Source organism: Homalodisca vitripennis, chromosome 2, assembly GCF_021130785.1.
Source record: "Homalodisca vitripennis isolate AUS2020 chromosome 2, UT_GWSS_2.1, whole genome shotgun sequence".
Lineage (NCBI taxonomy): Eukaryota > Metazoa > Arthropoda > Insecta > Hemiptera > Cicadellidae > Homalodisca > Homalodisca vitripennis.
In genome coordinates, this window is record NC_060208.1 from 85936939 (window position 1) to 85963412 (window position 26474).

The following is a 26474-nucleotide window of genomic DNA, read 5'->3' on the forward strand; positions in this document are numbered from 1 at the left end:
CAATTTTTGATAAAACGTTTATTTTTGGAGATATTTGCAAAAAACTAACTGATGAAAAACGTGAAAAAATTGCGAATTTTCAATTGCCAATAACTTGAAAAGTATTGTATTTTTCAAAAACTTTATAGATGATGTTTTGCTTAAAATTAGGACTTCTATCGATATCCGAGGTTATTTTGAAACAAAAAAAAATTCACCCCCGAGAAGGGGTGGCAACCACCCCCAGGGTGGTTGCGCAGGTCAAATCATTTTCACTTTTGAAGTTAAGGGTAAGATGAACCTAATTCCAAAATTGTATGCAATTCGGTTCACAGTAAAAAAATTCGCAGCAATAATGCTTCAATGACTGCACTAACTGTACACCAGTAACATGATTCATATATGCCTCCTACTGTACACCAGTAACATCATTCAAAGTGGTATTCTCCTGTGAGATTGTACATCGTCCACTATATTTTAACAGCATACGATTACTCTTGATAAAGTTTTAATGACATTGATTAAAAAAAAAAAAAAACACAAAACTACTTTTGTGTAATTTTTTTGTAATTTTCTTATATTAATGTCTGGCAATACACAAACTGTGGCACATCTACTTATTAAAAATACAATAAAATTTTGATATCAGTACCTAATTGTCCATTGAAATATGTATTTTTTTACATAGTCAGTGTGCTTTATAAAAATAATATACCAAACTATACGGCTGAGGTGGAGAGGTGGAAGTGCAGTCGTGAGTTAGTGGTTCTTCCTTGTGGAAGGTGTTACTTTGCTCATAGTCTTGTAAATAATTGAAGCTTCTTAATTAAGCTTCCTAATAACAGTTATAACTGTGCATTCCTGATAAAATGTCTGATGAAGATTTAAGCATTAAATTGCAATAATAAAGTTTACTGCCTCCAGAAAAATAAAAAAACATTCTTCATATTTTAAGACATGCAATTTTGTAGCTAAGCATATGTAGTTAAACATTTTTGTACTTTATTTTACTCAAACCTACATAATGAATTTGAAAACAATTAAAACCACACATAGCCAACACCTATACACGAATTCAGCCTGTTTGGTTACTTATGCTCACACATGTATAGATGGACATTTTCTGAAAACTTCTTTTACTTTGGATGATTGCAAAACAAATTTTTATTGAAAAGTACAAATTGTTTTTTTGAAACCACAAGAGAAAAAGTAAAACATTTGAAATTATTGTAAATAAGATGGACAAAGATTATGTGCATTTCAGTATTTTTGTGTAAAATAACAGCATTTTAAAGCTTTTGGCAACAGTTTTAACTAAAGAAGTAAAGAATTTCAAAATAAAATTCAGGAATAACTAAATATAAAAGTGTTGCATTTACCTTTTACTTTGTTTTACACCTATTTCTCTTTTTGTGATAAAAGCTATTTCTAAAAATTACAAAGGTATTTTAATAAAAAGTTTGTATTAAATAATGCACCTTTCTTATATGACTTACTTATACATAATCCAGCTATAAAAGTCAAATAAATAAATAGTTGTATGTCTCACAACTTACTGGAGGCTTACTGATCTTTCCCCGAAGAGCATTAATATTCTTTGCAAGCTCTGCCATACAACTCGAAATTTTCTGGATTTTCAAGTCCAAGTGAGAATATCTGAAAAAGGTAGGAACTGATTAAATGAGAAATTAATGATAGAAAAGAAAAGAGTTACTGTATCATGTGAAGTGGATTCTTTCTAAGTTGCTATTACTGAAGCTTTAAAGCAGGGGTAGCAAACATCACAGTGTTTATCAGATACAAAATTAATAGCAGATGCTATATTACAGCTATTTCCATAAACTGCTTGAAATTGCCACTGCTGAATGACTCACTCTCACTTCCACTCTACCCCTACCCTTCCTTCGCTACCATGTGCCATTGTCACTCTACACGTAACATGCACTCCTCCCTGTGTCAGTCTGTTTAGATATTTGTTCAGATCATATATATACAGTTGTTTCCTCGGCTTGATTGTTTTTATATTATAAGTACGAGTTATTGATAAAAAAGCTTTCTCAGCATCAATCAATTAAGATGTCTCAGATCGAGAAGAGGAAACATGTTGTGCTGTCTTTAGTTAAAAAATTAAAAATTCTTGATGTGCTGAAAGTTGATAAGGTTGCTTCAGTAACTAGGAAGTTCACACTGAATGAGTCGAGTATTCACAAGATTAGAAAAACATGGAAAAAAAGCAGAGGTAGTATAAAAGAAAGTGGACTTCTCTATGCCAAAACTACTTCTGTTTCTCAATACGTGAGAGTTAAAAAAACTGAAATGACATTGAGCATATCGATAGAGGATCAAACCAGGAAAAGAGATCCGAAAAACGCTAAACAACTGCACAACCATTTTCAAAGTTGTTACAAGAATGCAGCAAGATTTTACATCCACGACAATTCCTGTGTAGAAAGGGATGGTTTGAAAGGTTTAAGCTTTGCTTTAGCTTTCACAATGTGAAGCACGTAGGTGAGGCAGTGTCTGCAGACCACAAAGCCACAGAAAAATTTCCAGCAAAGACCAAAGTAGTCTTAGAAGAGGGAGAGTTCTGTGCTGAAGAAGTGTTCAATGCTGTTGAAAGTGAGCTCTTTTGGAAAAGGATACCTTGAAGAACATTTCTGTCACAATCGGGAAAAACAACGCCGGGCTTCAAGGCTGCTAAGGATTGACTCACCTTATTACAAGATCTGTTCAATAAGTATCAGGGGACTCATTCCAAAAATAAAAATGTATTGCAAGTATCATTACAATGAATCATCTTCAAAATACATTCCTCCTGTATTGATACACTTAGTTTGGCACATCTGCCACTCGTCAAAAGCCTGCTGGAAGTTGGTTTCTGGAAAACTGTTGAGAACCTCTATTGTCACCTCTTGAACTGATGGATTCAAACTGATGTCCTTTGAGCTCTCTTTTTGTTTGCAGAAACAAGAAAAAGTGTGGTGGAGCCAGGTCTGGGCTGTAGGGGTGGGTGAAACACGTTGCCACACCGAATTTCGCCAGCAGCTGCCGCACAAAAATCACACCATGGGATAAAGCATTGTCATGGTGAAGTTTCCAATTCTTCGCAATGGCCTGTGTAGCACACGTGTTACGTGATTTCGCAGGTGTGTCAGCACTTGCACGTAAAATGCAGCATTTATAGATGTTCGATTTGGCATGAACTCTTTGTGAACAATGCCACGTTGGTCAAAAAACAATCGGCATAGTTTTGATTTTTACATCCGAGCTTTTTGATTTTTCCATTCTGAACTTTGACGTTTTATTTCCAGGTCATACTGGAACACCAACAATTCATTGCCGGTAATAATGATGTCGAGAAGATCTTCATCTTCCTCAATGCAGTCTAACATTTCTTGAGAAATTTCCACCCATGACAGTTTTTGTTCCTCGTTCAAGACTTTTGACACCAGCTTTATGGACACTTTCCTCATCATAAGATCCTCTGTTACAATGACAGATCCGACTGAAAGTGCGGTCTCCTCACTAATAAGTGCGATGGTTAAACGCCTGTCAGAGCCCAATTTTCCACTTAAGATCTTCCAATATGATTCACAAGTCTAAGTCACTCCTGGATATGACTTTGTAACATTTCAATAACAACAGGATTCATGGTACACCTCAAGCTTTTCAACCATTACCTCTCAGAATCGCTTTAGAGACCATTGAAAAAAGCAATTTCAACATTAATGCAACTTCTATCTACTAGTTGGAATCAACCAGATAGGATGCTCCGGTAGATAGATATTTGTTACCTGTCATCTTTCATAACAACATCCAGATAATGGTGGTTGGAGAACACACACCTGGAATCTTGAAAATAGTGATAGGTGATGTAGGCGTAGCAGTAAGCACCTGAAACATAACTTATAAAGTCATGAAGAGTTCTCAAATATAATATCTGTAAAGCACACACATATTGAAGTTATTTTGGCTTTAATCTGTTAAAAAATTAATAATTTTATATTAACATACTTAAAGTTTATAAATTTAATCCATTATTGAGTCACCATTTGTTAAATTTATATTAAAATCTTATTGAAACTTTAGCATATAACCATATTCATAAAAACCCTTTTAGCTTTCTTTGGCTAGTTTCAAGAAATAAATCTGAGGAAAAGAAACTATATTATGTGAGATCAATTCCTTCCTAACATTAAAATTTCTCCAAAGACACCAACATAAAAAATTTCAATCTTCCTTCCCAAATTCTCTTACAACTATACCCTCACTTCTTCTAATGATATAGCCCAATATGATCATAAACTTCCTATTTCCTACTAAATCAACTAATTTTCTCTCTATCTCTTCAATTGCATTTTCCCTCCATCAGGTCCCTAAATTACTGTCCAAACTTTGTTCTTAAAAGTAATTATTATCTCAAGGTATTCTTCACTAGAGCCTATAATTATGATCCATACAATAAAAAATCTAGATCATCACCTCATATTAGATATAGATTTTCATCCAAATATATAATCATTTAATTTAAACTTTTACTTAAAACGACACCCAAACACATATATGGAAGTGTGGTATTTTCTTACAGGGCCCTTATATTTTTCCTCAGTGACCTGCTATATTTTCCTTGTATTTGGCAATATCTGAGTGGAATCTCTTGGATACAATTCATAATTATTACTTATCATGCAGCCTCTGGAAACTAGAAGAGAAGAAAGAGGAAAGAATGATGTTTGAGATGATTATACTTTATAAAAATAACAAGGTAGAAGTAAGCCAGGCCACATGTTGTGTAATACCCTTTGCTTAAGTTGTGTAAATAAAATTAGTCTATAGCTCATTTCATTATCAAAATATCCTGTTGACAGAGACCAGAGACTATCAGACAGAAATGTTTACAACCCCCAAACAGACAAAAAAGAAATGTTGCCAACAAACTGACTGATAGGCTTTAACCTTCGACTGGTGGGTTTTTTCTTAGTAAGAGTGCCCTAAAAAAGTGAGTTTTTTTAATTTTGGTTTTTGTTTTTTAGGTGATTTGGGTTTACTGCAGCATGTGTTGTAAAAAAAACCCTCAATTAAATGTTTTTGAAATTTTTTGTATTTATACAGAAATTAGTTTAATTATGCACAAAAGTTATTATATTTACAAAATATGAGAATAAGATAATATATTCAGTATTTTCTCATAAACATACTAAAGTACACATTAGGTACAACTTCATAACATTACATAAGTCTCCTCAAAAATGTTTGATGGTAGCGAAAACAGTTGGAAACACAAAGTGGAACGTTGCTATTGAAACTGTTTCTTATTTATTCCACTAGATCGCATTTATATTCAAGCGAGAGATTATTTATTATGAAACATTATTGTGAAAACTGTTTAGCACTATAGTGCTTCCTGCATGGCTATCTGGATTACTGCTGACAGCATGTAGGACGCTCCTGAGTTTGTTGTGGAATTACTAGTCAAAGGATTAATAACACTTAACTAACAACCCAGCGATGCACTATCACCGAACTCATTCCTTTCTATGTATAATGGTGGAAGTGTAATTTTGCCTGCTACTCTGAGTAGTAGTCTTTGCTAACGTTCAGCTAGTGATAAATGTGGCTATTATCATGAATCAGCTACTGATTCTGATGTTTCAAAAGCTTTTGGAGGTAAAGAATTATTTATTTTTTTATTACACTCAATGAGATCGATGAACCAAACGGCTCTCAGACCCCTGTAGCAAAGGAAGCCCACTACAAAAATATGTCCCTGAAATCAAACACGGTCAGCCACTCAGCTCGTTGCTATCTAATGCCCAATCTAACAATGAGTCGACCTCATTGACTTGCACACACACTCTGAGATTATTGTAGTCAAACCGATTAATACACCAGTACTCTGATGGATCCTACCCAGTGCTCAAAAAGAGAAAACAGAACTTCTCAGGGGATAAACCTAAATCAACAAACAGAACGGATATTTCTGGATTTGAAATTGCAGAAATCCAAACTGGAAGAAGTGATCAAATCCTCAGAAGTAAAAACTCACCGTACACAAACCGTTGATGTTGAAAAAAAATCCCCAAGCGACAAAGACATAGACTAAAACTGCAGAAATCAAGAATCTTCATCAACTCTGCATACAACACACGAAAACAAACAAACACCCACTGGGGTCGGACCATATACAGCCTTGCACACCCCCAAACAGACGAAAATGCTAATAAATCATTGTCCAAAGACTCCAGGAGAAAACCGCAACCCCAACCTCCTTGCACCGCCTATAAACTGACCCAAAGATGAAACTTTCAGCAGCGAGTTTTTTTGACAAAATGGAAAAAAGCACCTAAAAAATTTAGGTAAGGCTTCTTCTCCAACCCTTTCATCACGAAAATGACATAGGGAGAGCCAGTCAAACTCCCTTGAACAACAAACTGAACTGCAACATCTTACCCCAAGATGGACAAATGCCTGATCAAGATATAGGGAGAGCCAGCCAAACTCCCTCAAACAAAAAACTGAATCGTAACATCCTACCTCAGGACGGACAAACACTTAAAAATGACACAGGGAGAGCCAGCCAAACTCCCTCAAACAAAAAACTGAATTGCAACATCTTACCTGGGGATGGACAAACACCTGAACAAGACATAGGGAGAGCCAGACAAACTCCCTTCAACAAAAAAACTGAATCCTATAATGCAATCACAGGACATATCAATAGATCAAAGGAATAAGGGACATCAAGAAATACAAAACCACACAAACACCCAAAACAATAATTTTTTAGAGCCATCTCAATGGAGGAAGAGCCGCAGAAAAAAGGACCGACAGACTAAAGATCTATTTCAAGTCAGGCACAAAAATAAAAATACCAAAACATATAAAAATAGTTCACCAAAACATAGATAGAATATCGAATAAAATTGAACAAATAAGCCATTTTCTTGCATGAAAATAAACCAGATCTTGTCATCTTAACAGAACACGGACTCACACAAGCAAATCTGAAAAAATACCAGATTGGCTGACTACTCACTGGTGGGAGGTTTTGCCAGGAAAAGGCATCTTAAAGGTGGCTGCTTATGTGAAAAAAAAGAACTAGCTGACCAAGTCAAACTCATGGACACCAGTGGCGATGATTCAGAACTAATATGTGAAGCAGCGCTTTTCCAGATAAAAAAAATGGAAAAAAAAAGATTTTACTCGTTTTAGGTGTCTACAGACCACCAGGCTCAAATATAAATGACGCAACTGATATTCTTGGTAACATTCTGGGATAAAGCATTAGAGAAAGAAAAAAAGTTGCTAATCATGGGAGACATTAATGTCAACAACATTACAGAAAAGTAATGAAAAATCCAAGCTTAATGACCTCCTAGACTTGACCTTCCCCCAACAAGAATCACACCAACATCTGCAACCTCTATAGACTGGGTCTGCGCTAATTTTGAGGAGAACCACCTTGAAACACAGGTGATACAAACCGGCCTTTCAGACCATAAGGCACAAACAGCTACTGTATACCTTTCTAGACCCTCTATTAAAACTCCAAAAGAAAAAAACCCGAATCTTTAATAACCGCAACATTGGAAACTTAAAATCACTCTTGAAACAGCAGAATTGGAGTACAGTCCTAAGAATGCAAAATACTAATGAGGCTTACAACACTTTCAATGAAATTATGCAAACAAATTTAAATTCCGCGCCCTGTCCTCTTGTGCTTAAAAGAGCTAAAAGAAAACAGAACCATTTTCTGTGGGACCAAGAAACAGAACATCTAAGACAAAATTACATCAAAGCACTTGAAAGGGAATTGTGCACAGGATTGGAAAATGACAAGAAGGAAAACAGCTGAGAGAAAGAAAGTATATGATATTGAAATTAAAAAATCTTTAAGAAAACAGCAAGTAAGTCAGCATATAGAAGAATCTGGCAACAAATCAAAAGCACTTTGGGAAGTAATTAACAAAGAAAGAGCAGCTAAAACGATATCTAGCAACAAACTTGCTCTCATATAGATGGGAAATTCACAGAAAATCCCAGTAAAGTTGCCAACCATCTCAATTACTTCTTTGCCAATATTGCTGATGAAACACTTAAACAGAACACCTCAAAACTTGCAAAACAATCACAGCACAACTTCTCAACAAAAACCCAGCTTCCTTTTCACACCATCAACACAGAAAGAAGTACTTGCCATTATAGATAGTATGAAGCAAAAAACATCAGCAGGTCTGGATGATATATCCTCAAAACTCATAAAAAGCTGTAAGAGAGGAAATCATTGTCCCCTTCACACACATCATTAATAAGTCACTACAAGAAGGCATGCTTCCAGACAAACTGAAAACTTCAAAATTTATCCTAAGTATTAAAATGGCCCAACCACAGAAGCAACCAGCTATCGTCCCATATCACTTATTCCAACATTTTCTAAAATAATTGAAAAGGTTATCCTAACAAGACTTCTTAATTACTTAAGCAATAACAATCTGTTGACTGAAAACCAACATGGATTCCTGAAGGGCCGATCTACCACAACAGCCATCGTACAGTTAGTTAAGTATATCATTGACCAAATTGAAAGTGGGAAAAACTGTTACAAAGCTTGTTCCTAGATTTTAGTAAAGCATTCGACTGCATATGACACACTCATTGCTCCTAGAAAAACTACACCAACTGGGAATCAAAGGAACATCAGCTAACTGGTTTCAGGACCTTCCTCAGTGGAAGACAGCAGTTAGTGGAACTAAAACACAACCTGAACGGAACAACTACCAAGGTTCACTTTCAGGTGAATAGAGGAGTACCACAAGGGACAGTGCTTGGACCTGTCCTTTTCCTCTTGCTTACAAACGACCTACCTCAGTAACCTGACCACCAACCTCTGCCAAACAATAATGTACGCAGATACTGTTCTAACATTTAGCTAACAAAAATAAAAATCAAACTTGAAATAGATACACGAAACCATCCTCAACTCAGCAAAACAGTACTGTAGGACAAACGACCTAGCTTTGAATGAGAGTAAAACTGTACAGATGACGTATAGCGCAAGAGGAAAACACACAGAACTGGGAAATACCTGACTTAAAAGTACAAGATAATTTAATAATATTTGGTATTAATCTTGACATGACTCACTGAACCTGGAAGCTCATGGTTGATGTGCTGTGCAAGAGACTTGCATCGGGCACCTATGTCATAAGAAGGATAAAAGAAAATATGCGGAACATCTGCAGCAAGAATTGCCTACTTTGCTCTTTTTGAGGCACATGTTAGATATGGCATAGCAGGCATGGGGTGGTGGAACTACTAGCTCCAACATGGAAAGGAGTTTTCTTGCAGCAGAAGGAACAATAAGATGCTTAACAGGCCTTGGATTTCAAAGCAGCTGTCGAAGAGCATTCCAGGAGCACAAAAATACTTACAGTACCTGCACTTTACATAAGCGAGGTAATTCTACTAGTAATCTCATCAAACAAGCCAAAACTTGGAGATTATCACCAATATAACACCCAGGAAATGCCTCAGATTCTCACTTCCAGCACCATCACCTGAGCTTTTCTGAAAGGAAGCCAACCTTCAGGGGAGCACGGTATTTCAACAACAACCCTGCCAAAACCACATCAACAGGGAAAGACTTCAAGGGACATTCAAGGGAAAACTCCTTCGATGGCTTGGAAGATCATCCCTTCTATAGCGAAAAGGAATTCATGGAGTGGAAGACTTAAAGATAAACACTCGCAAGATAGAACTTCATTTTTATGTAAACATTGTTTTGACGCCAATACCGATCTCTATGATTGTGTTAAATAAAGAAAGATTGTCTATTGTCTCCTAATAAACTAGGTGAAATGTAAAAATTCTAAAACAATCAATGGAAAAAAGGCCAATAGCAAAACATATCAAGTCAGTTCATTGTGTGGTAAAGGAAAACATATGAGCAACTAGGTATACGCAGTATGCATGATTTGACTGGGAGCACAGCAACAGAAATATTTCTATACTTCTGGCACAAGCAGCATCAACAACAATAAAGATAGAGCCATTTATGTTTATTTAACCATAAAACTTTAGATTATAAATAATAATTCACATAGAGTAATAATATTGTATAACTATATGCAGCCTAATAATAAAATAGAAAAAACATGTTATTTGTTTAAACAATTTTGGCAAAATAATTGATTTTTATACAATACTTTTAACTTATTTACCATACAAAACATTTGCTTGAATTAAGTAAAGTTTTGATGTTAAATTAAACAGTAAACATAGAGTTTAGTAAGTAATAGTTTATAATAGAGTAAGGATTCTCAACAAATATAGTATTCTTAAAAATAATAAACCTTAATAGTCAAGCTTTATAATTCTGTAACCAAAAACAAGCAAAACGTGATAATGTTCAAACATAGAAGTTATTTAATGAAATACTGTTACAGACTTGACTCCTGAAATCTGGAGTCATGTTCGTCTGAAGAGATACAAACAAAGTCAGTGACGAAAAAGCTGAAAATTAACTTGTTACGTTGTTTCGACATCAGAGTCAGCTAGACCACAAGATATAGTGTAATATAGGTGAAGAAGTATTCTGTCTCATCAGGTGCAAAGTTTAGTGCACTACAATGTGATAGACACGATCTCTAAGCAATGTGGAGCAGCCGAGTTTTCTACACACAAAGTAGTTATGGTGCTCACTGTGTACTTTATGTGCAGTAACGGTTGTTATCTCCAGGTTAGAAGAAGCCCCTCCAACATTCACACTTGCAAACCACCATTGTATTTGCAACAGGCCAAACTGTTGGTAAAGGTAACGCAAAAGTTAAAAAATATGTTATACTTTAAAGAATCACTTGTCACATACCTAAAAATCCACTAACCACAATTAGGGAAATGAGTGCTGCTATGTATTTGATGCTCTGCCAGTTGATTCTGGAGGATTCTGTGAACACAATCACAACTATCAACACTTGTGCAAGGTATTTAATAGATAAATACATTTTCTCTAAATAATAAATTAAGAGCTGTCAGTCATCTAAGATTGTTAACTGGAACTTTAGGACTATGTCATATAATATTTTTAAGCTGTATTATCCAAGCGTTTGCTGTTACATTAACAATAATTTTTGTTTCCAGAAAAGAAATTAAGGATAAACATATGAAAAAATTTTATGATATTTATCAGATGGATAACAGCAGCAAAATTTATTTTTATATTTGTTTTAATTAGATTTCAAGGATTTTAATTTTGACAACTGATTTATAAAGTAGATCATCATAAAATTTGATGTATAGAAGAATTTTATTTATAATGATAAATTTATTGTACACAATTTCTATTTTAAATCTGGAAATGAATAGTTCTATTTTAAAATCAGTTGAATGGTTTGATTACAATAATTTATTTCCATTATTTGAGGTATATTATCTCTCACCAGATGCGCCATCACCACCCTGTACTTCCCGGTAGTCTTTGATTCTTTTAACATAGAGTTCCTACTTTTTCAACTATTTAATATATTTTAATAGAATATAAATAATATACAAGCGTTAAGATTATGAATAGCAATACTCCATCATCTAGCTTCATTTTGAAATAAATACGTTTTCATTAATAATGTTTTGTTAACTCAATCAATCATAACTGTATGTGGTACTCCAATTTATTGGTTGAATGTTAGCAAAGCCTTTAACTTGGGGAATGGAAAATTTCTCTTCTGTTTTATGTCTGCAGTGTGTTTCAAGAATGAAAATAAAAAACCACCTAACTTAAAACATTTCTGACACTTATGATTTTGGCATTTAGTCCTAATACCACCTGCCGTAGTATGAGAGCCAGTCATGTCATTATCACAATGTTCATTGCAACATAGTTCACTGATCTATAACATTACACATAACTGCATTTTGAAATAACTTAGCACTATAAATGAAATATCGCATCAGATTAGAATTCCGAAAGCTGTTTGGTACTAAACGTAGAATAATTTGATAAAAAATGTTTTATTTCAAACAAAAAATTTCAATCCATTATTTCAGCATGTACACCATTACTATGAAAAAAAAACAATAATTTCATTTTTATGGTGCAGTTTGGAACTAATTTTGGAACGTTTAACCTTAATTTAATTTTTCATTCTACTTCTTAATATTGTTTAATGGTATAAGTTATAACAGCAAACACTTTTGAGAACATTACTTTATTACTAAATAAATTACTACTCAATAATGTATTTAAATATTCAATAATTACTAAATAATCTAAAATTATAAAAATGTATTTTTAAGTTTTATTTTGAAAGTTAAATAATTACAACAAAGGAAGTTTAATTGAAAAAACTCTTTCTCATGACTAAACACCTTAATGAAATTTAACTTCAACTGCTGGACTCACCATCATTTTATTAAGATGAGTTCAAGAAAGTTAAAGAACACATTTAAATGTACACAATAAGTATCTAATTTGCATAAAATACCATTTATTTAAAAATAGAAAGAGGACAGACCTTTTAAGAAGATAGTTGCTTTGATGTGAGAGTACATGTGATTGGACAAAATCCATGGAGAGATTACAATATGTATATCCTTCTTGCCCTTTCACAAAGATCTTGGTTAGCGTCTTGATCAGTTATGTATTAATTTTTGTATGTGTACTTCTTGCATGGTTATTATAACTTTCTAGCTACTTAATTCTAGAAGAGGCAGCTGTTTAATTTTCAAAAGACGACAGCATATACGAGGGTCATAAGGAAACTAAGATCCGATTTCTTATAAAAAATAAGTAAAAAAATAATAAAAACTTGTTTTAGTTGATTCCCGACGTCTTTTTTTTCAACATAGTTTCCATTTTTTTTAACATTTGTTATAACGTTCTACAAGCTTTTGAATGTCGATGTCGTAGAAGTCTGCTTCGTGTGAGTATAACCAATCTTTAACTGCTTCTTTCACCTCATCATCAGTATTGAAGCCCTTACTGCCGAGAAACTCCTTTAGATAGCAAAACAAGTGAAAGTTGCTTGGCAACAAATCCGGGCTGTACGGCGGTAGTCAATCTTCCCAATCAAATGATCTGATCAGATTTTGGGTTAGGATGGCAGAGTGGAGTCTGGCGTTGTCATGCAACAACAACAAAAATCTAGATGTCAATAGGCCATATCGCTTATTCTGTATTGCACGTCGAAGTTTAGTAAGCGTATCGTAATAAGCGGCTGCATTTATTGTTCTTTCTCATTCCATAAACTCGACTATCCACTGCTGGAAGGTTCCTTGCTATCAAAAACCGGATAATTTATCGCATTTTGCAGTCTGTAGGTTGATCATTTTTTTTAACACCTTAAATTAGCACAGTAAACGGCACTCTAGAACAACTTCACTGAAAATGACGTCATTTTGTATGCAAGGCATGCTGGGAGTCGCTGCACAAGCCTATTGCTCTGTTCACTCTCCGTTTGAATACTTACCGTAAAACAGACCTTACTTTCTGGATGACTAGTAAAATTAGATATGAGAAAGATTTCAGGCTAGGCTTACATTTTCTTGAACAAACCATTAGAGAACTTATATCTTACTTAAATAATAGTAGTAGTTTTTAATTACAAAGATTTACACTATTCCTTTTGTCTTTCTGTGATTGATGTATAATTAAATATAAACTTATTAGTTACATTAAATATTGTACAAAGTCTATTTTACAGAGCTTACAGTCATTGTATGATAATAATAACATTTATGATTACATGTTGAATTGGTTTAATAGTTTTTGTTGCAAAACAAATTTATTGATTTTAACATAAAAAATATACTGGTAATATGTGAAATTACCCTAATATTTTTAACCACTTGTTCTCTACACAAAATAAATCATATTTTTGAGGTCTGTTTGGTGTTCTAAATTTTTACATCTTTAAAAAGTAAAATTTAGTTTTTTACAAAAGTTGGCTCTAATTTTGATAGTTGACAATAGCTACTCAGCACTTCACTAATCTCCTTGTTTTGTTAAAAAAAATACATACCAACAAGATGATTTTATCTTGAATAGTTTAGTGTTTTAAAAATTAGTATAGGTTTCATAAGTGAAAGCTATACTATAAGTATATAATTATACTTATTTTATCATTTTAATATTTTAGGATTTAAATTTGAAACAATATGAAACACAGTATTTGTATTTTATAAAGGATTTAGTGAACCTCTGACCTGAAGTTATAGAAAAAGTACTGTTGTTTATGGATTTAAATACCTTTCAGAACTGGTTTCTGATAATCCTCTTTCATCTTCTGTTCACCATTAGAAATGGGCACATGCAGACGATCCTTCTTGCGAGGACATGGAAACCCCCATTGTTTGTACAACTCATCATCTACACAAATATACATTAAACATTCACACATGTGAGAGAAATTTGATAAAAACTACATTTTTTAGTTATTACAAAATCTTGACAGATTCATGATGGAAAGACTCATCCTTTGCAATACCTCTGAGACAAGTGTGAGGCTCTTCCCCACCAATTAAAACAAGAATAATAAAAAATATAAATAATACTTATTTAATAAAAATCAACAATAAATAATTAAAACGATGTCTACAAGAATAAGTTGAAATTAACATCTCAATAGCAAAACATTATAAGCCAAGTGCCTCCATCGCTGTTTTCAAAGACGCTGTCTGAGTAGCCCCCAGGCTTCAATCACAAATCACATGCATCTGTTATAGGAAATATAGGGCAGAGGTCTACATGCAGTGATGTTATTTATGGGTGGTGAACAGAACTTTATGAGGAATTAGATATACACAGTAAGGTGGCCTATGTTTTATAATCTCAAAATTAACACACACACACAGTGTTTGAAAAAGAACTCCCTAGTTTTAATGAGTCCCAGAATTTTTACAGAGTGACATACACTAATCTAGTTTGTGGTGTTTGATTCATCAACGATGCTGTTTTTGTCCTCTGTACTCTTCAGTTCAGTCCACGTGTGCGTGCAGTGCAGAGGAACTCATTAACAATATGTACAGAAAACGTAGTGTGTTTTCTTGCTTGTGAAAACTGAGTTAGTTATAACAGTGCATTGTAATTTTAGATGTCAGTATGGTTGTGAATCAGCTACAGCACAAACAATCCGCCAGTAGCTAAAAAGTCTTTTTTTACTTTGGAGCAACATAAAAAAATGTTGCATAGAGTGAAAAGATCGTAGACATCAATCATGTTCGGGAAAGAACTGTCGTTGTGGTTGCAACAGTTAATCCTGATATGTTAGTGAATACATGCTGTGAAGTGAAATATGTTTCAAAGTGTGCAGGGCAATAAATAGATCCCACGTTGAAGTCTACTAACATTAAACAAAACTTGAAGGAATTCTCTTTCATATATACTCATTGATGTAATTTCCCATTACTCATTACTTTCCCCATTAAAATTATACTTAAAAGTAGGAACTAAGGTAAAACATCCTGTATATATATATATATGAAATTTTTCAAACTGTTTTATTAGACTGACATCACTAATTCTAAAGGTAGAAGTAGTGAGGGCATTTACACGCCACAGTACGGTTTGTGTAAGTAAAGATAGGGCACTCGGTATAGGGTTAAAAATACAATTTTTAATTTAAACTAAACTGCTAAATATCATTTCTTGCTAAATTGCAAATAGCATGCATCTGAATAGAGCAAACGTTTCAGGATATCAAAGAATACTGCTCAAATTTACCATTTTTAAAACCAATACACAAAATATCAACAAAACTAACAAATTGTTATAATTTCCTGAAGAAATTTTCCAGATTACAGTTTAGCTAATGACATGCATACATAAAAACACTGTACTTAACTAAGAAAGGTGAAGAATTAATATTCAATATAAAAAATAATAATAAAGGAAATAGTAAAAATTACAGTTTAAGAATAATTAAATGTGCAAGTTAAAAGAGATTGTATTAACAAGTTTGATACCAACCCTCAGTATAGGATATGATAGGAGTTGGATGAGTCAGCTTGGAAGATCTCCGAGCACCAAGCAGCTGGTGTCTGGGCAAACATGTAAAAGCTGACCTGCCTATGTGTTGACAGACGAGAGGAAGAGGATGTGTTAGTAGAAGAAAGATAAGAGAATTAGAGTTTAAAATATATAACAATACTAAAAATGAAAGGTTCTTCTGAAAAAGCCCTCGAGTATCCATAAAATTGAACAGCACGGGTTCTGCAGATAAGCGAATAAGCCATAACATATTCAACAATAGGAGCGAAATATATTGGTTATTGGCTAATTTATATTGGCCAACAGTTTATTTTTCTATTACTTGTAATAAGGTAGAGTATGTAGAACTAGAATTAAAATGCTTTATACTTCTGTATTTTTAAAGTTTTTAAACTTGTATAGTCTAAAATATTTACCATGTTCAGCATGAATAGTTAATGAAACTCCGCCTATGAATAATCAAAAGTTTACTGTTGTATTAATAAATTATTTAGACTTTCAGATGACAACAATTTGCAAATTTCAGTAGAATCTACTATATTACGTTAGATTCTACAATTGCATTTCAACTAAAAAAAAATCACTGTCTTCATGTGGTTGTTTTAAGATTAGAAAGACTGGTGGAGAGGCACCTGAGAAAGGGTGGAGTTGCTTTAAATAATAAATAATACTCTTCTCAATTAGAATTGGAATTAAATATTTTTCCAAAACTGCACAACTAAATTTGATATTCAAGTATTAATAAAAACCAATTCAATATCAATAAACCTCTCTCTCATTTTCACATGCAGCTCATATTTAAAAATAAAAAAATAAATATATAATATAATACTACTAATACTAAATCATAACTGTTTGATGAAAATTATATTTTTTAACTAGATAAACACTGTTTTGCAATAGGCATAGACTTCATTTTTTATGTTTTTTTTATAAGGTAAGGATTATTATTAACCATCTCCCTGGCAAACACCATGGCAGGGGAACCTGGCACTAACGTACAATGGCCACCAACTGCTTTATTATTGCTTTCTGCTTTGTGTTACCACCATACAGCTACTACTTTTGGAATTGCTAATGGAACAATTTATTGGCAGTACAATTATCCTTGGTTATTGCATTTTTATGCCTTGTAATGCTATCTAGCAATAATAAATAAAAAGTTTTTATTGATTTCTTCATTGACAGTGATTTAGCCGGTTTTTCATCAAAATCCCTTTCCAACTACTTTTGCTATTTTATATAATTACTAGACCTGTCTGTAACCTTCTGCAGCTACTGTTTAACTGACATTGTTTATGTTGTTTTATAGTTATTCGTACAAGACATGTAGTTTTAATTTAATTTGACAATACAGACAAACCTTTTTCTTATACAAATGAGTATTCGTTTAGATTTAGTTAAATCTTATACGCTTAATAATTTTTCAAATACCACCCACCATACTATGGAGAATTTAATAACATTTACAATTATGTATAAATATAATAGTTTTGTTTGAATAGAGTTATTGAAATAATAAAAACACGAATATTTTCCCCTTGACAGAGCGGGTAGTGCCTAAGGTGTGTTGCGGTAATTCGAAACCCAGAAGAGGGTTAAAAACACTCCTGTGTTATCTCTTACTGTCCCAAATTATGCATAACACTGAAATTATGTTTAAAAAGCATTTCAAATTAAACCTACAGCTGATAGTACAGATATCCCCAAGTGGGTTGTTTTATTTTGATAATTTTTAACAGTTAAAAATGAAAAAGGAAATTTTTGACTTGCCATAAACATTTTCAAACTCCAACTTGTGATTATTCACCAATTTGTATAGGGGAAACAATTTCAGACTGAAAAATAATGTAACAAATTTGAAGTAAGCTAGTGAACAACATCTGAAGCTTTAATTTTCTGTCCATTCCAAAAGTAAAAAGAAAGGGGGATGATTACTTTGTTTCTACTCTATACATATAATTATTTATCATTGATAAATATTTTTTCATATATTTAATTGTTTGCTATTTTGAGTTTACTGAATATAAGGAGTAATTTCAATATGTGATTTTTAACCCTTGTAGTATCACTATCAATGCATTATGGTTGTAACTGTAACTGGGAGTTTGTACAAATTGTCATTGCTTTCTTTTGTATCAAAAATACTCAATTAATACAAATAAGTGTAAAAGGCAAACTAAACATTTTTCAAGTATTCTTTAGGCAAAAGCTCTTTCATTAACTCAGTAAATATGTTATTCTTGATAATATAGCCAATCAAGTGAATTTGATATCTAAAACAATCCCTAACAATTTCACATTCGTTAAAATATGCAATATAAAATGTCAGACTGTAATGTAAATAATATTTTTGTGTCTTACATTCATCATATAAATATAGTTCTATATAAATTCAATACCCACCCTCAGTGTAGGAGGTTATGGGAGTAGGATGAGCCAGTTTAGCAGATCTCCAGGTACCAGATAGTTCTGCTTGGACTGATAGAGAGGAGAAGGGTGAATTAATACAAAAAAATTAATAAAAAAAACAACAGAGGCAGACACAAAAAAATAACAATAAAGTTTGAAGCATAAACATAAAAATATAGTGATTGTAGTATGATTAAATTAATAGAGAGCAACATTACGGCAGAGACTTTCTCACTTCATATCAGTGGTATAGATAAAATACAAGAGCTATCTAGAAAGTAGATGACGTTTTGCTCTATAGCCGCTAGGGGCGGGACTATCAAGGCCATTATGATGTCAGGGGCGTTTCTCCATTCGATGGCTATCCAGCCGTACTAGTGAGAGATTACTTTCGCTACTTGTTATTTTACAATAGCATTTTAAAATGTGTACACAGTTGAAAATCCCGCACGTTGTGAAGTACAATTGGTTTACAGCTAAGCAAAATGAACCAACTGAGACTTATCACCAACTCTGAGGAATTTATGAGAATGATGTGATTACTGAAGGTGGAGTACATCAATGTGCATTAGGTTTAAAAATAGCCGAAACTAATTGTGCATGACGACGAACGAAAGTGAACAGCCAAGCATTGTGACCGATGAAATTGTCTCTAAAGTCAATGAGAGTATTAAAGAAGACCGTGGATTCACAATACTAGAACTCTCACTTAGTTTTCCTCAAATTTCAAGGAGTTTGTTATATGAAATTGTTACACAGAAGTTAGGTTACCATAAATTTTGTGCTAGATGGTAATCTGACTCGATAAGTCCTGGACGCTTTTACGTGGGAGGTGTTTCCACATTTGCCTTACAGTCCACTTGTTTCCAGCAATGAAGACCTGGCTTGCAACACAGCACTTTGATGACTGCGGGAGATGTGACTACCTAGTTTTTTTTTTTTTTTTTTTTTTTTTTGCGTTGGGGTATTGGGGTGGATTCACAGATCCTCACACGTCAACCTGAGCTTATTGTGTGCCCCTTTGATGTTAGAGGGGTAAGCCTATCTTTGTGCCCTTAATTAGGCTAAGAAGCTTTTCCCCGATACTAGCATCTGGTTTGGTCGCCTGGTTGTTTATCACCGAAAAGAGCCCTTCTCCTTGCTCCCAGTCTCTCACAGTCCAGTATTATGTGTTTTGCAGTCTCTTCAGACTTATTGCAGAGTCTACACTCGAGTCCTCATTTCATAAACCTAGAGTGTTTAGGTGTTTCCTGAAGTGGGCGTGTCCAGTGATCAAGGCAATCACTTGCTTAAACCGATCCCTGCCCAGCCCCATCAGCCATTGGTGAAGCCGGGAGCTAGAATCAGAAAGCAGTCTTTTGCCGAGTGCTTGTCCTTGGTGACTCTGCCACCACACAAGCGGTGTGTCTTCCTGGACCATTTGTTTATACTTTGGTAAGCGGCTGACTTGCTTATACCACAACTCGGTTCTGGGACCGGTGTATGGCATGCTTGCTCCGCTTTTGGCAAGCCTGTCGGGCGCATTCGTTGCCACCTATGCCTGTGTGGCCCGGTAACCCAACCAAGACGCACAAAGTTGCGTGATCCAAGCTTGCAGAGAGTGTTAAAGCACTCCCACACAAGCCTGGATGAAATGCTGTTGGAGTCAAGAGCTTTTAAGAGCTGCCTGACTGTCTGACATTATAACAGATGTTCTTTCCCTGGTACCCTCTGGTGAGGCCTAGGTTGGCACAGGCTAGGATACCATATGGCTATTTCAAGAACGGCTTTGAAATATGGAGCAGTTCCGTCCCAAACTGCCGCAAAGGGCAGTTCTAGGGGATTGACTAAACACTCCATATCCAGTTCTGCCCTTAATAAGCGAGCCATCCGTGTACCAGACAAAGCTCTTTCTTATTGTTGGGATGTTATCTTGCGATTTTCCACTCATCTCTGGAGTAGAAGTCAACAGAGAATGGCTTATTGAATACGAAACTCCGTTCTCATTATGTCGGAGACCATTTCGAGAATAGCGCTTGGGTTTTACAGCTTCAGTGATGGTGCCATGGCTCGCGTTTGACGCGCCATTCCTCCACAAGCCAGCAACCATCAGCTGATAAGCTGACTTACGCGCTTCAGCTTTTATATGGACATCAAGGGGTAGAAGTCCTAAAGCCACCTCAAGGGTCGCTGAGGGGAGACTGCTCCTAAATGCTCCGGTTGCAAAGATTGTGCCAAGCCTTTGTAAGCTTTCGAGCTTGGCTTTGGCAGTTACCTGATTCACCTTTGTCCACCAGACTAATGAACCATAAGTGATTTGAGGGCCTTACAACTGCTTTGTAAAGCCATAGTGCTATATGGGGTTTTACGCCCATGAGATTCCTGCAAGTCTCCTGGACGTCATGAGCGTCCACTTTGCTTTGTGCAGGATATTGTTAAGATGATCATTCCACGTAAGCTTATGGTCTAGAGTCAGTCCTAAATATTTGACTGTCTTTGACCACTCAAGCTGTGTGGATGCGAGTTTCAGTCTAGAAAGAGACTCTAGGTTCTTTTCCTAGTGAATGGTACAACTACTGTCTTAGAGGGATTTACTTTCAGTCCCTCTCCATGACACCAGTTGTGTACATGTTGAAGGTTGGTATTCATGATATCAACAACAACATTTGTATATTTTCCCTGTACCATAAGGACTATGTCGTCTGCATATCCTTGGACATAGATTCCATTGTTAGTAAGGTCCTCAAGTAGACCACCTACTACTAGATTCCACAGTAGAGGTGACAGGATGCCTCCTTGAGGACATCCCCTTGTGGGTGCGATCACAAGCGATTCTTCATTGAGATCGGCCCTGATCCGTCTGGAGCACAGCATGGCCCTAAAGCCACCGGCACCGGCACAGAGCTAGCTCGAGGCCACGTCGCTGTGCTCCACTTACCATCGCAGTGAATTTAGCATTGTCAAAAGCTCCTTCAATGTCTATGAAGGTGCACAATGCCAATTCCTTGGTGGACAGGCTATCCTCAATCCTACTGACTAGTTGGTGCAGTGCTGATTCACAGGATTTGCCTTGCTGGTATGCATGTTGGTTGCGATGAAGGGAGTGTCTGAGAGAACTCCCTTTCTCAGGTGCCTCTCCACCAGTCTTTCTAATGTTTTCAGTAGAAACGAAGATAAACTGATGGGACGAAAAGATTTAGGGACAGAATAGTCCGCTCTCCCTTTTTTAGGGATGAAGACCACCCTGTTGAGACGCCAGACTTGTGGTATGTACCCATAAGCTAGGCTCGCCCTGAATAGTTCACATAGAAGGGTAAGGAGATTCTCCGGCCCTTGTTGAAGCAGGCCCGGAAAGATTCCATCCCCTCCTGCAGATTTGAAAGGGGCAAATCTGGAAATTGCCCATTTGGTCATAGTTGTAGTCTGGCAGCAGAATTTTATAACGCTAGAATTTCATAACTAGTTCACCGCTATGACTATAAGTGCCTAAATTTGTAGGGTGACTATGTTGAAGAATAGTACTTTACACATAAAGCAGCTATGGGAAGGGCTGATTCAATGTGAATGTTCAATTTAGCTCCAGTTCACCTTCCTCTTACGTGCAGCATCTGAAATCTGCTGTTGTGCAGACTTGACTCCTGAAATCTGGAGTCATGTTCATCTGAAGGGATCCAAAAATAGTCAGTGACGAAGAACAAAGACTCTCAAAACGAACCCCCGCATCGTTTTGACATCAGAGACACACAGACAACAAAAAGTAGTGCAATCTAGGTGAAGAGGTATTCTCATAGTGTCATCAGGTGCACAATTGAGCGCACTATGATGTTGACTGACACGATCCCAAAGCACGGGGGAGCAACCGAGTCTTCTACATACAAAGCAGCTATGGTGGTATGGGCTGATTTGAAGTGAATGTTGAATCTGATGCTGAAATCTGAAATCATCTGAACTCTGATACTGTTGCAAACTTTTTTTGGATCCCTTGCAGATTTCAGATGCTGCACGTAAGAGGAAGGTAAACTGAAACTTAATTCTACATTCACAATAGTACTTTAGTTGTCACTTTCAAATGTATACAATACAATTTATTTTCTTTTTTGTTTATATCATAACGTAATCTACTTTCTGGATGGCATTCGTATTTGTGTCTACATGCAGTAAGTAGATCAAGACATAAATTAAAATATGGAAAGAAAATACTAATTACAAATTATGTGCAATCAACATGTCTTTGATTTTCCAAATATCTAAAACTTGTTTAGCACTATTTTTGTACAAGGCTCAGTAATCCTACATTTTTTGCATCCAGCATGTTGCAATCACCAAAGATGCCGGATTAGCAGGCTTTTACTGTAATTTAAATCAACAGTGTTATTAGCACTAAGCAAGAGCAGTAGACTAAGTTTGAAGAAAACATTTCAGAAAAATGTACAATTAAAAATAATAGAAAATTAATAAAATTAAAAAAATATTGTTAATTAATTACTATATTATAAATAAGATGATTTATAAACAATAAATTAGAATTCATTTAAGCCTAAATAATATCTTTGATTGTCATTAAGAATGGTTAAGTACTTCACCAGTTTGATATGGAGGGCCAGATTTAAAACTAATGTGAACTAAATTATTTAAATATGTTTACTTAAGTTACCACTGTTTTCTTGTGAAGTTTCGGCGCTATCTGATTCTTACGACGAGAGGAACGATTAGGGCTCATAGTCTCTGTCTGACTTTGAGTTTGGTGAATAGACCTACGGCTTGACATTTCCTATGAACAGAGTTAAGATTTAGAATAGGCCAGTCAAACAGTACACTGCAAAAAACTTATCCTATGGAAATCAATATTAGTAGGCTAGAGCATTGATTTTCTATCCAGTCTTCCACCTGCCCAGGTGGTGCGTATGACATGTGTTGTTTGATATTCTAGATTTTGTGCAATGACACCGATTGGGTTCATTCTCATCACTCTGAACCTCGTAATGTTGGTTTACCAGTCAAGTATTACTTGGAGTTGAGTATAACTCAACTCAACATCAATTATCTCAAGTTAATGCATATAGTATTAAAATTAAGAAGTAATTATGGTTGCAGTTCCATGTCAGATCATTAAAACAGTTGAATAAAAATACTGAACTAAAACTAAAGAACAAAATAATCACTATTAAACATACTATTTTCATCTGTATTATCACCAGCTGTAGACTAACTTTAGTTCTTTTAATATTTATATGTAATAATATTTTTTTAATAAACCTAATAATAACTATAGATATTTCTAATTTAATGTCTTTCTTCATCAAAAGTAAATTTGTTAGATGTTTTATTAAAATTTCAAATTAAATTAAATTTTATAACACATATTTTCCAGTAGTATTATTTAAAATTATTCACATACGAAAAAGAGACATTTTAGATTGAATATTTTAGTACCATAAACATTAAAATAATTCATAGAATTATAAATTAAGTCATTTATTTCTGTAACGCTTACAAAAAACATGGGTGCAGTTTACCTAGCAAAAGTATGCAGATTATCCAGTAAGTTAAAAAATTAGAATATAACATTTTACAGGATGTATTCTTTATCTGGTCCTAAAAGCTTTAAGCTATAAATATTAACAAACAATATTGCTTTACAACAACCATCACAGTAATAAACTGATAATAATTAATACATTTGAAAAATTCACTAATTAAAATAATTTGTATCAATTTTATACATTTTTATATTGTAAACATAATGTATGAATTAAAAGTAACTTCATCTAAATAAAACATATTTGTTAATTTTAGAAAACTAAACTAAATAGACCTGATTATTTGTTTTGTTCTTAAGGTTTCCTTAATATTTAAATGAGATACTTTTCTCCATTTCTAGTCATAATTGTTTTGTTTGTTTGATGGTTATAGTTTCTTTATTATTCATGAAAGTATAAAATACTAAATTAGGCCTAATTTTTTAATTTCAAACATATGATTTTTTAATTTCAAACATATGATTTTTTATTTTGTATGTGTTAATATTAATAGATAGGGGTAGAGTATCATAAGCGGACCCGGTTTTTTATATTGAAATTATCAAACAATATTTCATCGATATAATCAACCAATAGTAATGAAGTTGAACAATAAGTAAATCATTTGCACCAACTGTACACACATTTTCATATTCTAAACACAATTTGTTCTATAAGTAACTTCTTTTAACTAAAATAAAATAAGATAGTTAAATTTAGAAAACTATACAAAATAGCACTGGAAGATGATTGACTGTGTCTCTCGGTTTCAAGATGTTTGTTTTGTAGTTACATTTTCTTTATTATTTAAATGACATTTTCCCGATCACCGTTATTAATTTTTCATTTGAGTGATGGTTATTGGTTTTTTATTGTTTATGACATTGTATAATTGTTTAAACTATATCTATTAATTTGAACCATAAGACTTTGATTTAGTATTTTATATATGTTGATATTGAGTGATAGTTCTGTTACTCAATATATAAAGTATCGATGATTATAATAAGCGATATAAAAACCGGGTCCACTTATTGTACTCAGCTCATTGATAGTTCTGTCATTCGATACTAATTATATATGATTATACTAAACGATATAAAAACTGGGTCCACTTATACTCTGTCCCAGAAATGCAGCCATTATATCTTATATCCAAGGTTTGTTTGTTCAATGCTTTATTATCTAGGTGATAATTGCGAAGAGATATAGGCTAGCTAGCTTATATAGAAAATTTAAAGTAGCCTATTATAATGTCTATGAGATCTATGTGTTAACAAACTAGGCCTACCTAACCTAGGTGTAATCTATGATTGTGCTAGTTTGTTCATTTGAATTCGAAGATCTCAAAATTACTAACATAATCTCAATAACCAATGCCTATGTAAACTCTACATGTAGTCTAATTAATTCTAAATGCCTAAATGTGTAAATTCTGATTATGCATAGCATATTAATTTAGATGAACAATGTACATTTTTTGGTTAAAAGTGTCAAAGAATTTGGAAAACTGCATGTTAAAATAAACTTTCAGTAACACCAAGTTTGTTGTATTCAGTAATTCATGCCCTGAACAACAAATAAAATGACACTATCTTCTAGATGCGAATTCCAATTTTAATTAATCATTAAAATTATTATATACCGGTATATTAATTTTCTTACCTAAATTTGATGGTTAATGATAATATAGTTAACTAACTGGTATATTAATAATAAAGATAGCATAAACTACTACTTATCAGAAAAGTAAATTTAGAACTTGACAAGTAAGTTAACTCTGGAAAATCTACAACTTCACAAAGAGAGATAACATTCGTATTACAGCTCCAACCAAAACAAAACAATCACAGAAGTATGGTTGACGGATACGGATATCAGCTGATCCAACAGTGTTTAATACCAAAGAGTACTAAAGGTAATGTGGACGACGAACTTCAGAAATATCACTCGATTGAACGTTATACTATATGCACGCACATCTTAATCTTAAAGTAAGAAACAAATTTTACCTTCGCTCTAAATACACGTTTCTGTATTAAGTTTGAATTTAAGGATAGATTTTTATTTACAAAAGGCCTGAATTAAAAGAAGTGCATGTCAAGAATTGTAATTAATTATTGTTCTTTGCATTATGTAAATAAAGTTCAATCTAAGGGAATTACGGAGGACTATAAATAATTACAGTAACATTCGCAGACGATACAGATCTGTTATAAAACTCCCCCTGAAGCATCACACACATATAAATTAAACTTAAAATAAATAAATTTAATTTAATACATACAACTTTTTCCAGGTAAACGGAGTATAGTACGTATATATACGTGAACATCAATCAATCAAATTCTGTATTGGCAGTACATATTATAATATAACGCACGGCTACCGTCTAGTTAACTTACAATTAACGTACGAAAAACGACCATTAATTCATCCTCATTCCCACTCCAGTCATTTTGTCGTCACTTCAAAATTCTCTGGACGCTAAATGCATTTGGCAGTGTCTTTTTTACAGTTTTTAGCGATGAAGCATTTTTACATAATTTGGTAACCTTTTTTTGAAATGGACTCAAACCTGCGATGGCATTTGTTCATAAACT

At 34.0% G+C, this 26474-nt stretch overlaps 1 protein-coding gene across 7 annotated transcripts in view; it reads right to left on the bottom strand.

The window, feature by feature from the left end:
• Positions 1 to 26474, bottom strand: part of LOC124354307 (SUN domain-containing protein 1-like) — a 73011-nt gene that overhangs the window by 23363 nt on the left and 23174 nt on the right. The window contains exons 1-8 of one of the 7 annotated variants that reach the window (XM_046804662.1): positions 25537 to 25725; positions 23007 to 23123; positions 18368 to 18442; positions 15941 to 16039; positions 14222 to 14341; positions 10847 to 10924; positions 3774 to 3873; positions 1536 to 1635 (exon numbers count right to left, since the gene is read on the bottom strand). In XM_046804662.1, coding sequence (XP_046660618.1) covers positions 1536 to 1635; positions 3774 to 3873; positions 10847 to 10924; positions 14222 to 14255 — 312 coding nt within the window. In that variant the 5' untranslated portion in view covers positions 14256 to 14341; positions 15941 to 16039; positions 18368 to 18442; positions 23007 to 23123; positions 25537 to 25725. Of the gene's footprint in view, positions 1 to 1535; positions 1636 to 3773; positions 3874 to 10846; positions 10925 to 14221; positions 14342 to 15940; positions 16040 to 18367; positions 18443 to 23006; positions 23124 to 25536; positions 25726 to 26474 lie in introns of those variants that run through there. The other 6 variants (XM_046804661.1, XM_046804655.1, XM_046804657.1 and 3 more) reach the window with 6 other exon arrangements.